Source organism: Tachypleus tridentatus, chromosome 9 (assembly GCF_004210375.1).
Source record: "Tachypleus tridentatus isolate NWPU-2018 chromosome 9, ASM421037v1, whole genome shotgun sequence".
Lineage (NCBI taxonomy): Eukaryota > Metazoa > Arthropoda > Merostomata > Xiphosura > Limulidae > Tachypleus > Tachypleus tridentatus.
Window position 1 is genome coordinate 156,695,089 of NC_134833.1, and position 14,579 is coordinate 156,709,667.

General features: G+C 32.2%; 1 protein-coding gene across 2 annotated transcripts in view; it reads left to right on the forward strand.

Moving 5' to 3' along the window:
• The window catches only part of LOC143226741 (signal-induced proliferation-associated 1-like protein 1), a 39,740-nt gene that overhangs the window by 17,878 nt on the left and 7,283 nt on the right, over positions 1-14,579 (forward strand). Inside the window, exons 12-19 of one of the 2 annotated variants that reach the window (XM_076458111.1) lie at positions 847-992; positions 1,370-1,484; positions 2,465-2,602; positions 3,270-3,385; positions 8,318-8,473; positions 11,585-11,663; positions 12,086-12,479; positions 13,561-13,684. In XM_076458111.1, the coding sequence (XP_076314226.1) occupies positions 847-992; positions 1,370-1,484; positions 2,465-2,602; positions 3,270-3,385; positions 8,318-8,473; positions 11,585-11,663; positions 12,086-12,479; positions 13,561-13,684 (1,268 nt within the window). Of the gene's footprint in view, positions 1-846; positions 993-1,369; positions 1,485-2,464; positions 2,603-3,269; positions 3,386-8,317; positions 8,474-11,568; positions 11,664-12,085; positions 12,480-13,560; positions 13,685-14,579 lie in introns of both variants that reach the window. The other variant, XM_076458110.1, reaches the window with a different exon arrangement.

Sequence of the window (14,579 nt, forward strand, 5' to 3'; positions counted from 1 at the left end):
TTTCTTATATGTTTGTTATTTAATGTTTTCTTTAACAAAAGTAAGTAAAATATAAAAACCAACTGAAACATAAGTTTGATAAGAAAGCCCAGGTGAAAACAACTTTTCTGTGATGTAAATGGTTTGTTTACCCTAAGCTTTCTACTCTCCTGATGATATTACCAAAGTTAATTTAGCCTAAGCTCTTTGTATGATGTGGCTAAAGTTTGTTTACCCTTCAGTGATGTCGAGAGAACCCACTTGTAGAGAAATATATGTGTAAAAACCTGACTCTATGACTGATGAAAGTCAAACGTGTCCTGATGATTTTACACAAATATTTGTTTACCCTTATTCCTGTGCTCTCCTGAAGATATAACCAAAGTTAATTTATCCTAAGCTCTTTGTATGATGTGACCAAAGTTTGTTTACCCTTATTCCTGTGCTTTCCTGATGATATAACCAAAGTTAATTTAGCCTAAGCTCTTTGATGATGTAACCAAAGTTAATTTAGCCTAAGCTCTATGTATGATATAACCAAAATGTGTTTACTCTGAGCTCTCTACTTTCCTAATGATGTAACCAAAGTTAATTTAGCCAAAATGTGTTTCTCTGAGCTCTCTACTGTGGCCAAAGTTTGTTTACCCTCTCTGTGTGATGTGGCCAAAGTTTGTTTACCCTACGCTTTCCATGCTCCAGCAGTTGATATAATATATTACAGTATGTCAGTGGAAACTTACCACAAGAAAAATTTATTATCTACTTTAATTTAGGGTATACATCTATATTTGTTAAAGTTTTGGAACTGGTTTTGTGTTTATATTTTTCTTCAGTATTAACAAGATAAATACTTAAACTTTGTGATAGGTTGAAGATTTTGAGGAAATTTGTAAGATCAACTGTCTGCTGGGAATATCGGCACACACCATTGTGTTGATTGAAGAAAGCACAAAAGAAATTATCTTTGCATGTCCTTCAGCTTCAGTTCTTGGATGGTCATCTCATACAGGCTGGTATGCTTCTGTTTTTGTGGTGATCTGAGTACAAGTGGCTATTTTATACACCTGAATGATGACAATCGTTTTTGATTGCGTATAGTTTCCTTACAGTGAGACCAGTGTCCTGATTACTACTACTGCAGTTAAATGAGTGTTGATAAATCATAATAATGCACATTTTCACTAGCAAATAATGTTGTCCAGTTTGTAATAATATACATTTTTCAAGATTTATATCACATACCTGTGGTTTCGAAGTCTTAAAAGCTGATGGTGTACATCTTATTGTTATACCAGTAAGTAACTATAATTCTCTGTTATTAACCTTTGCTAGTGTAATTACTAATAAAGCTGAAAAATCAAAATCATAGTATCTTTATTCTTTTATGCAGTTTGAAGATATTTTACCATCAAGGAGAGTGTGTTGTTCTGATCACCAGGGATCCAGACATTGATGAGATACAGGAGATTGTTAGTCGCTTAACTTGTGTAACTGCTGGATGTGAGGTGAGTTGATTCAGGAAATCATTAGTTGTTTAACTTGTGTAACCACTGGATGTGAGGCAAGTGAGTTGATTCAGGAAATCATTAGTTGTTTAACTTGTGTAACCATTGGATGTGAGGTGAGTTGATTCAGGAAATCATTAGTTGTTTAACTTGTGTAACTGCTGGATGTGAGGTGAGTTGATTCAGGAAATCATTAGTTGTTTAACTTGTGTAACCACTGGATGTGAGGTGAGTTGATTCAGGAAATCATTAGTTGTTTAACTTGTGTAACCACTGGATGTGAGGTGAGTTGATTCAGGAAATCATTAGTTGTTTAACTTGTGTAACTGCTGGATGTGAGATGAGTATATGTTTTTAGCATTGTCTTAAGTTATATGATGTACTTATAATCACCACTTATTTTAATCTTTACAGCATAATCATAAAGAGTTTAAACAGCAGAGTATTTATTTTGTAAATAATATTAAACAGTCTGATTATAACACAAATTCATAAGGTTGTTTTTATTTCATTCATTTTCTAAATGTTTGAACTAACCCGTTGTGTTAAAATGTTTTTGTTTAAAAGTAACCAAGAAATTGAGCCAGATAGTTGTACTAGTTTCAAGAGATAGTATCATTACTGAAAAAAGATAAATTCATTTTTCTATTCATTGTCAGTTTTTTTACACAATGTTGTTTACAGGGTCAGAATGGAACTTTTCTAGTCTTTTGGTAATAGTGACCAAGTCAGCAGGTATTTCTAGTCTTTTGGTAATAGTGACCAAGTCAGCAGGTATTTCTAGTCTTTTGGTAATAGTGACCAAGTCAGCAGGTATTTCTAGTCTTTTGGTAATAGTGACCAAGTCAGCAGGTATTTCTATTCTTTTGGTAATAGTGACCAGTCAGCAAGTGTTTCTAGTATTTTGGTAGTATTGACTAGGTCAGTATGTATTTTATGAATAGGACATATAAACAATCTACATTTTATATTTTTTACAGACACAAGAACTGATTCTTAGAAGGAATGGTCAGAGACAAATTGGATTTCATGTTCAATTTGAGGGTGTTGTTACTGAGGTAGAAAGCCATGGTCCTGCATGGCAGGCTGGACTGAGGAAAGGAAGTCGTTTATTAGAGGTAACAACATACATTTCTTGAAAATAAGCAAATTGAACTTAAGAGTTATTAAAAGAGATGTTTACACTAAAACATGTTTTAAGTTGCTAAGATTATGATTTGGGATGTTGACCACAAATCTGAAAGAATTAGGGAAAAAAAAATTTTAAATGTTGCAGTACCTATAAAAGTAATGAAAATTGTGCCATTTTCTTTTCATCTTAAACCTGCATGTCTGTGGAAGCCACACTGCTTTTATATTCAAGTAATGAATATATTTTAACATGGTTTTAGTCTATTGCTTTGTTATTTTGGTGATTATAAAATCATTTGTTCCATTTGACAGAGTCCTTGATTAATAAAAATATCGTTTACTATTTACCATCAAGTTACAATGTTTCTGAAGATCTAAATTTAGAGATGGGAGTATTTTATGTCAGTTATGAAACAGTGAAACAAATTAAGTAAATCTTAAAAATAGCAAAACTAACCAGCTTAAAGATTAACAATAAAGGAATAAACTTTTAAAAAGAAACTATACTGTAACCTAACATAAACAGATGAGAAAGTGAGGAGAACTGTTTTATAAAACAATTATTATACCATTTGATACTGTGTATTTAAGCTTTGTTATAGTTAAGTTTGTACATTTGGTAAATTTCATCTTTTGTGTTTATTGTCTCTGTAGATCTGTAAGATACCTGTGGCCACTCTGCTTTATGACCAGATGGCAGATTTGCTTCAAACTTCATTAATGGTATCTGTAACTGTGGTTCCTCCTCTTTCCAGTGGACTTCCTCGCAGGTGTGTGAATGTTAACATTTAACTAAAACACTGCTGGCCAAAATCTTAAAGCCAATGAACATAAAGAAAAAATATATGTTTTGTGTTGTTAGACTCAACCACTTGTTTGAGTAGAGTTTTGAGAGATGAAAATAAGAAAAGGGAAAATCAAAATAAACTTTTTTAGCATTTAATAGGGAAAATGTGAACACTATGAAATTAGCCTAAATACTAGCTGGTCAAAAGTATAAGACCATACTGAAACGAAGAGTTAATCGGTAAACACGTAACGAAATTTATTCATTTGTGTTCAAGCATTAGCATTGTCCATCTATGTGTTACATTGGGTAAAAACATGGCAAAGGCTAAAAAGGTGACAGAGTTTGAACATGGCAGAATTACCGAGCTGCAAAAGCAAGGTCTCTCTTAACGTGCCATCACTGGTGAGATTGGGTGTAGTAAAACTGCTGTTGTAAATTTTTAAAAGACCCTGAGGTATACAGAACAAGAATTTCAAGTGGTCAGCCCAAGAAAATTTCGTCAGCATTGAGCAGGAGGAATCAACGGGTTGTCCAGGAAGACACCAGCCAACAGTCGGACCAGATTTAGGCCCTTACAGATGCACAATGCAGCTCAAGAACAATAACATGGCATCTATGAGAGAAAGGCTTTAAAAACTATAAACATCTTCAAAGGACATGCTTCCTTCTACACCATGAAACAGCTCGGTTAAACTTTGCTGAGAAGCACCAAAGTTGGGACATAGAAAAGTGGAAGAAGGTTTTGTTCTCTAATGAGAAAAAATTTAATCTGGATGGTCCAGATGGCATCCAACATTACTGGCACGATAAGGATATTCCACTAGAGACATTTTCTACATGACACAGGGAGGAGGTTCCATCATGATCTATGGTGTTTTCTTCTTCCATGGAACAATGAAGCTTTAGGTTGTACAGAGGTGTCAAACAGTAGCTGGCTACATTGACATGTTGGAGAGAGTATCCTCATTGACTGAAGGCCCTCACTTGTGTAGAAATGACTGGATCTTTCAGTGGAACAACACTGCAATCCACAATGCCTGCAGGACAAGGACTTTTTCATGGCGAATGACGTGATCCTTTTGGACCCTCTAGCGTGTTCATCTGAACTGAACCCCATTGAAAATGTTTGGAGGTGGATGGCAAGGGAAGTCTATAGAAGTGGACATCAATTCCAAACAGTGCATGATCTTCGTGAAACCATCTTCACCATTTGGAATAACATTTCAGCCAGCCTTCTGCAAACTCTTATATCAACCATACCAAAGAGAATGATTGAAGTTAATTGCAATGATGGCCATGCAAGTCACTACTGAGACCTCTTGTTGGGCATTTCCTACCCTGTTTAGGAGTTCTTTTTGATACAGTCTTAAACTTTTGACCAGCTAGCTAGTACTTAAGCTAATTTCATAGTGTTCACATTTTCCCTATTAAATGGTAAAAGGTTTTTTATTTTTATTTTCCCTTTTCTTATTTTCATCTTTTGAAGCTCTACTCAAATAAGTAACAATGCAAAATGCATATTTTTTCTTAATGTTCATTGGTCTTAAGATTTTGGCCAGCAGTGTATGTGTGCTCACTCTTCTCAAATAATATACTTGTAAGTAAGTAGTCTTAAGAGAAATAGTGAAATTTCAGCACATGTGGTGGTAATCATGTAATAGTGAAATTTCAGCACATATGGTGGTAATCATGTAATAGTGAAATTTCAGCACATGTGGTGGTAATCATGTAATAGTGAAATTTCAGCACATGTGGTGGTAATCATGTAATAGTGAAACTTCAGCACATGTGGTGGTAATCATGTAATAGTGAAACTTCAGCACATGTGGTGGTAAACATGTAATAGTGAAACTTCAGCACATGTGGTGGTAAACATGTAATAGTGAAACTTCAGCACATGTGGTGGTAATCATGTAATAGTGAAACTTCAGCACATGTGGTGGTAATCATGTAATAGTGAAACTTCAGCACATGTGGTGGTAATCATGTAATAGTGAAACTTCAGCACATGTGGTGGTAATCATGTAATAGTGAAACTTCAGCACATGTGGTGGTAAACATGTAATAGTGAAACTTCAGCACATGTGGTGGTAATCATGTAATAGTGAAACTTCAGCACATGTGGTGGTAATCATGTAATAGTGAAACTTCAGCACATGTGGTGGTAATCATGTAATAGTGAAACTTCAGCACATGTGGTGGTAATCATGTAATAGTGAAACTGTAAGCACATGTGGTGGTAATCATGTAATAGTGAAACTTCAGCACATGTGGTGGTAATCATGTAATAGTGAAACTTCAGCACATGTGGTGGTAATCATGTAATAGTGAAACTTCAGCACATGTGGTGGTAATCATGTAATAGTGAAACTTCAGCACATGTGGTGGTAATCATGTAATAGTGAAACTTCAGCACATGTGGTGGTAATCATGTAATAGTGAAACTTCAGCACATGTGGTGGTAATCATGTAATAGTGAAACTTCAGCACATGTGGTGGTAATCATGTAATAGTGAAACTTCAGCACATGTGGTGGTAATCATGTAATAGTGAAACTTCAGCACATGTGGTGGTAATCATGTAATAGTGAAACTTCAGCACATGTGGTGGTAATCATGTAATAGTGAAACTTCAGCACATGTGGTGGTAAACATGTAATAGTGAAACTTCAGCACATGTGGTGGTAATCATGTAATAGTGAAACTTCAGCACATGTGGTGGTAATCATGTAATAGTGAAACTTCAGCACATGTGGTGGTAAACATGTAATAGTGAAACTTCAGCACATGTGGTGGTAATCATGTAATAGTGAAACTTCAGCACATGTGGTGGTAATCATGTAATAGTGAAACTTCAGCACATGTGGTGGTAATCATGTAATAGTGAAACTTCAGCACATGTGGTGGTAATCATGTAATAGTGAAACTTCAGCACATGTGGTGGTAATCATGTAATAGTGAAACTTCAGCACATGTGGTGGTAATCATGTAATAGTGAAACTTCAGCACATGTGGTGGTAAACATGTAATAGTGAAATTTCAGCACATGTGGTGGTAAACATGTAATAGTGAAACTTCAGCACATGTGGTGGTAATCATGTAATAGTGAAACTTCAGCACATGTGGTGGTAAACATGTAATAGTGAAACTTCAGCACATGTGGTGGTAATCATGTAATAGTGAAACTTCAGCACATGTGGTGGTAAACATGTAATAGTGAAACTTCAGCACATGTGGTGGTATTCATGTAATAGTGAAACTTCAGCACATGTGGTGGTGATCATGTAATAGTGAAACTTCAGCACATGTGGTGGTCATGTAATAGTGAAACTTCAGCACATGTGGTAATCATGTAATAGTGAAATTTCAGCACATGTGGTGGTAAACATGTAATAGTGAAATTTCAGCACATGTGTTGGTAAACATGTAATAGTGAAATTTCAGCACATGATTGTAATTTAGTAATGTGAAACACTAGTACATGCAGATATAATTCTTGTCAGTACTTGTGGTAGTTTGTTCATCTTTTGTGTAAATTGCACACTGGACTCTTTCATATCCAAAATCCTTCACAAATGCTTTGAATATAATTATTTTCTAAAGTTACATCAAGAAAGGACTCCACATTCTGAAGACCTTTGGTATATTCTTTGTTCATCACTTATTGACTCCACACTTTCAAGACCATTGATAAATTCTTTCTTCATCACATATTGACTCCACACTTTAAAGATCATTGATATATTCTTTGTTCATCACATATTGACTCCACACTTTAAAGACCATTGATATATTCTTTGTTCATCACTTATTGACTCCACACTTTGAAGATCATTGATATATACTTTGTTCATCACTTATTGACTCCACACTTTGAAGATCATGATAATACTGAAACTTCAGCACATGTTGACTCCACATTTAATAGACCAATTTGATATATTCTTTGTTCATCACATATTGACTCACACATTTTAAAGACCATTGATATATTCTTTGTTCATCACATATTGACTACATTTTAAAGACCATTGATATATTCTTTGTTCATCACATATTGACTCCACATTTTAAGTACCATTGATATATTCTTTGTTCATCACTTATTGACTCCACACTTTAAAGACCATTGATATATTCTTTGTTCATCACATATTGACTCCACATTTTGAAGACCATTGATATATTCTTTGTTCATCACATATTGACTCCACATTTTAAAGACCATTGATATATTCTTTGTTCATCACATATTGACTCCACATTTTAAAGACCATTGATATATTCTTTGTTCATCACATATTGACTCCACATTTTAAAGACCATTGATATATACTTTGTTCATCACATATTGACTCCACATTTTAAAGACCATTGATATATTCTTTATTCATCACATATTGACTCCACATTTTAAAGACCATTGATATATTCTTTGTTCATCACTTATTGACTCCACACTTTAAAGACCATTGATATATTCTTTGTTCATCACATATTGACTCCACATTTTAAAGACCATTGATATATACTTTGTTCATCACATATTGACTCCACATTTTAAAGACCATTGATATATTCTTTATTCATCACATATTGACTCCACATTTTAAAGACCATTGATATATACTTTGTTCATTAAATATTGACTCCACACTTTGAAGACCATTGATATATTGTTTGTTCATCACTTATTGACTCCACACTTTAAAGACCATTGATATATTCTTTGTTCATCACATATTTATTCCACACTTCACAAATAGTCACATTTATCATTTTTTGACAGTTACTTTTAATGCAGGTAAAACTAAACTATCAGAAAGATACATTTGGTCCTGTAAGATTAAACTGAACATTAGTTTGTTATAAAAGCTGCATATAATTTTTTTATGTGTATAATTTTGGTGTAGGGGCTGTGGACTAAAGAACTGTCGTTACCTGACCATGGACATTGGGGAGAAAAATGAAAATGTTGGATGCACACCGAACCAGACATCCATTTTCACCCAGATTCAACCATTTATGCATCAAGAAAATCCGAGCAGTCAAATGAACAAGTCCACTAGGTATGTGTTATCTAATACTCTGATGCCTGTTATTTAACTCTAGCATGTTGTCATTATAGTGAGGTTTTTGTTTTTTTATTTAATCTGCAGAAATATGTCCATTCTATGAAGATATTTTGACAGTTACTTTGTCTTTTCTTATAGCTGTTTTATTAATTATGACATTGCTGTTTATTGTACGTTATTATAATGTTTTATTCAGCACTTAGGCAGTATTACCTTTGCTATTGCTATATATTATTTGACACTCTATCAGATTGTTTCTGTGAACCAGTGAAGCATTTTAGTTATTCCTATGTAATACAGTATTATCATTAACACTATTATAGTGAACACTGTCAAAATAGATAGAGATTCCTATGTTTTCTAAACTGTCTTTAGTTAAATCCTATTTATCGAGTATTCTTGCAGTTTAGGATTCCTAAACTGTACAAACTCACTGTCAAGTCGCTTTAGCTGTCCAATTGTATTCAAAAATCAATATTTCTTTATAATTGAGCACTTAAAAACTGTAGAGGTGGCAAACCAAAAAAGTTAACACATGGCACAGCAAAGTATATGTTATTGTGAAGACAGAGTTTTAATGTAAGCACGTGTTGTATGCAACTGTTAATACAGTGTTCACTATAGTGTATTTAAACTGGTACTATTACAGTGTTTCATTTATTATAGTGTATTTAAACTGGTACTATTACATTGTTTCATTTATTATAGTGTATTTAAACTGGTATTATTACAGTGTTTCATTTATTATAGTGTATTTAAACTGGTACTATTACATTGTTTCATTTATTATAGTGTATTTAAACTGGTATTATTACAGTGTTTCATTTATTATAGTGTATTTAAACTGGTACTATTACATTGTTTCATTTATTATAGTGTATTTAAACTGGTATTATTACAGTGTTTCATTTATTATAGTGTATTTAAACTGGCACTATTACATTGTTTCATTTATTATAGTGTATTTAAACTGGCACTATTACATTGTTTCATTTATTATAGTGTATTTAAACTGGTACTATTACATTGTTTCATTTATTATAGTGTATTTAAACTGGCACTATTACATTGTTTCATTTATTATAGTGTATTTAAACTGGTACTATTACAGTGTTTCATTTATTATAGTGTATTTAAACTGGTATTATTACAGTGTTTCATTTATTATAGTGTATTTAAACTGGTACTATTACAGTGTTTCATTTATTATAGTGTATTTAAACTGGCACTATTACATTGTTTCATTTATTATAGTGTATTTAAACTGGTACTATTACAGTGTTTCATTTATTATAGTGTATTTAAACTGGTACTATTACAGTGTTTCATTTATTATAGTGTATTTAAACTGGTACTATTACAGTGTTTCATTTATTATAGTGTATGTAAACTGGTACTATTACAGTGTTTCATTTATTATAGTGTATTTAAACTGGTATTATTACAGTGTTTCATTTATTATAGTGTATTTAAACTGGTACTATTACAGTGTTTCATTTATTATAGTGTATTTAAACTGGCACTATTACATTGTTTCATTTATTATAGTGTATTTAAACTGGCACTATTACAGTGTTTCATTTATTATAGTGTATTTAAACTGGTACTATTACAGTGTTTCATTTATTATAGTGTATTTAAACTGGCTCTATTACAGTGTTTCATTTATTATAGTGTATTTAAACTGGTACTATTACATTGTTTCATTTATTATAGTGTATTTAAACTGGTACTATTACATTGTTTCATTTATTATAGTGTATTTAAACTGGTTCTATTACATTGTTTCATTTATTATAGTGTATTTAAACTGGTACTATTACAGTGTTTCATTTATTATAGTGTATTTAAACTGGTATTATTACAGTGTTTCATTTATTATAGTGTATTTAAACTGGTACTATTACATTGTTTCATTTATTATAGTGTATTTAAACTGGTACTATTACAGTGTTTCATTTATTATAGTTTACTATTACAGTGTTTCATTTATTATAGTGTATTTACCCTGGTACTATTACAGTGTTTCATTTATTATAGTGTATTTACCCTGGTACTATTACAGTGTTTCATTTATTATAGTGTATTTAAACTAGTACTATTACAGTGTTTCATTTATTATAGTGTATTTAAACTGGTATTATTACAGTGTTTCATTTATTATAGTGTATTTAAACTAGTACTATTACATTGTTTCATTTATTATAGTTTACTATTACAGTGTTCAATTTATTATAGTGTATTTACCCTGGTACTATTACAGTGTTTCATTTATTATAGTGTATTTACCCTGGTACTATTACAGTGTTTCATTTATTATAGTGTATTTACCCTGGTACTATTACAGTGTTTCATTTATTATAGTGTATTTACCCTGGTACTATTACAGTGTTTCATTTATTATAGTGTATTTACCCTGGTACTATTACAGTGTTTCATTTATTATTTACCCTGGTACTATTACAGTGTTTCATTTATTATAGTGTATTTACCCTGGTACTATTACAGTGTTTCATTTATTATAGTGTATTTACCCTGGTACTATTACAGTGTTTCATTTATTATAGTGTATTTACCCTGGTACTATTACAGTGTTTCATTTATTATAGTGTATTTACCCTGGTACTATCATAGTGTTTCATTTATTATAGTTTATTTAAACTAGTACTATTACAGTGTTTCATTTATTATAGTGTATTTAAACTGGTATTATTACAGTGTTTCATTTATTATAGTGTATTTACACTGGTACTATTACAGTGTTCCATTTATTATAGTGTATCTAAACTGGTACTATTACAGTGTTTCATTTATTATAGTTTACTATTACAGTGTTCAATTTATTATAGTGTATCTAAACTGGTACTGTTACAGTGTTTCATTTATTATAGTTTACTATTACAGTGTTCCATTTATTATAGTGTATCTAAACTGGTACTGTTACAGTGTTTCATTTATTATAGTTTACTATTACGGTGTTCAATTTATTATAGTGCATCTGAACTGGTACTGTTACAGTGTTTCATTTATTATAGTGTATTTACACTGGTACTGTTACAGTGTTACAAAGTTTTATTTTTTATCAAGTTGTGTTTACTTTGATAGCCAATCTCTTGCCCAAATCAACCAACCAACTCGTGACCCTGGTCAGGAACTTCTTGCAGAATGTACAGGTGATCCCAAGGTAGGTAGACTGCATGAAAAATAGTCACATTGAAGTCATCTTCCTGGAGATATTATAGCTTAATGAATTTGGCCTATTAATTGGGCAGTTATATGTGGTTAGCAAATTAGAGAGGATGATAATATAGCTTGAGAATGTTATTATTGTTGCCAAAAATAATTTCAGCAACATCTTCCATGTCTTAAGAAGCAGTACTTCAGGGTAACACGTCTCAACAAATTTAACAATCTTGATGCTTATTTTATGTAAGTATACAGTAATTAATAATAAAGAATTTCAAGCTTCAACTGTAAGTCTTAGTAGAGAATAGTTTTGTGAAACCAGAGTTGTACACGTTTTCATATTTTTGTTCAAGTTGGAAGTTTAATGTACATGTAATGAGATAATGTCTCTTGAATCAGTATTTAATGTTTTAAATGTAGGTCACTAACATCAATGATGGACTAGTGGAGCCACCTAGTAAAATAAGTGAACAACTGCAAGCTGTTGATTTGTGCTGTGAGGAGAGGTCACTTCCTCCATCAGTCTCTCTTCAGCCTTCAAAGAACAGTGCTTTCACTCAAGTGTTGTCGTGCCAGCCTCCACCACCACCACCTAAACCTCCCCGACTGCATGCTCCCATAGCTTTACCCAGTGATAAGAGAGGGACAGCAGGACTGTTCATGTCCCGCAGTGAGCTGTCCTTGTCTCAGATTGGATCTGCCCAACACTCGTACCCTTCTTCAGGATCTTCGGCTCTTCGAAGGAGAGGTGTATTGTCTGCTCTTGGCTTTGATGTTAAACCATCACAATCCCACGATTCTATATACGGGTCAGGTGAGTTCATGGGCTGTAAATGCAGTTTAAGTGTCTGTATTGTCATGATTTTCTAATGTTGGTGGGACGATTCTTGCCACTTGTTGGATTACGTAAGTAAAACAACAGGGCTAACTGCTGTAGGTTAGGTGAATTTCTCAGATAGTTGTAGCATTGTTTTCATCTTTAAATCAAACAAGTCCAACATCCCTTACAGTTTTGTCTTTTATTTTGTCATCTGGTTTTTACCTAACTTCTGTGAATCAAGATGGAATAAACAGTTTCACTAATTGTTCTATACTATGAAGATTTTAGTAAGATATGATTTTCTGTGCATTGTGAACTATCATAACAATGTGGGTGTAATACTGCTTAAAAATTCACTTCACTTTGGTTTTACCTGGTAAACTAATTTACCTGTGATTTTTGATAATGTTTTGTGAGATACAAATGTTTTATTCCCTTTACATTTAATTTTATCAACATGGGTTTGGTCAATTTGACTGAACATAACTTTTTTGTACTTGTTTAATCATATCACAGTGGGGTGCAGGTCAAAGGTCATGCCATTTCATTTGTTTGTTCAAAATGTTATTCAACTACTATTTTATTAATTTATCACAATAAGTTTGGAATCAAACTGTATATTATAACTGAAATGTTAATGTTATACATACTGTGTGATTTTTTTTATTTAACTCGCCAAGCCTGCAATAAAAGGGTTAAAGTATTTAGTTTTAATATTACTCACCTTTGATATAATTTGTATATCTTCACAAAATTTCACACTTTCACATACAAGAAATCAGATTTATTAATGAACTATATTTTTAATAGTTTTAATTAATTAATTTACTTAATTTAATTAAAAATTTAATTAATTTTTTAATATTAAGAACTGAAAACTTGCATATTAATAAATTATGGATTATTAGCTACAGTTTGATGTTATACTAATTGATGCAACATAAACAGAAAGTAGCATAATAAAAAACTTGTGATATGCACAGTAAATGATGCCTACGTAGAAAGGATTAAGAGGTTGTGCTAGATTACAAATCTAAATTGTACTTCATTAAGATTCATTATTTTTTTTCTTTAGTTTTTGCAAATGAAGCTGGAAGGGAAAGTCCTGTTCCATTCAGCAGTCTTCCTTCACACTTCCAAGAAAAGGGCAGTGAAGATAGCTACTTATTGGTACCTTCATCTGTGGTAGAACCACCAAGGTCAGCTAAATAAAAATAGTGCTTGTCAAATTACCTTAAAAGCTAGGTTGAATATATATATATATCAAGAACATGAAGTTAAAACCTTCACTAAACAGCTTATTATTAATTGAGTAAGGTAAATTACTAATTTATGTTTTTCTATTTTTAAGTCAGTGACAAAAGTTTGGCTACTTTTTAAAATGTTTAATCCATAATAGTAGCTTCGTTTGTAACATTACAGGCTTTATAATTCTTGGATTTCCACTGCTTGATACTTTATAGTTTATTAACATCTGTGAGTAGACCAAAAATAACGTCACATTAGATAACCAAAAGCAGTAGACAAGATCTGGAAGTGGTGTAAAAGTAATGTCACATCCATTAAAGACAAACCAAAGAACAACACCCATAAGTAAGTTAAAAACAACATTGTGTTCATTACAGGCAAGACAGGGAAAAAATATCTTAGTTAAAAACGAAATGTTACACCTGTTAGAGACAATACAAGGAGAAAACATCTGCAAGTTGAAAACAAAATGTCACATCTGTTAGAGACAATACAAGGAGAAAACATCTGCAAGTTGAAAACAAAATGTCACATCTGTTAGAGACAATACAAGGAAAAACATCTGCAAGTTGAAAACAAAATGTCACATCTGTTAGAGACAATACAGGGAAAAACATCTGCAAGTTGAAAACAAAATGTCACATCTGTTAGAGACAATACAAGGAAAAACATCTGCAAGTTGAAAACAAAATGTCACATCTGTTAGAGACAATACAAGGAAAAACATCTGCAAGTTGAAAACAAAATGTCACATCTGTTAGAGACAATACAAGGAAAAACATCTGCAAGTTGAAAACAAAATGTCACATCTGTTAGAGACAATACAGGGAAAAACATCTGTAAGTT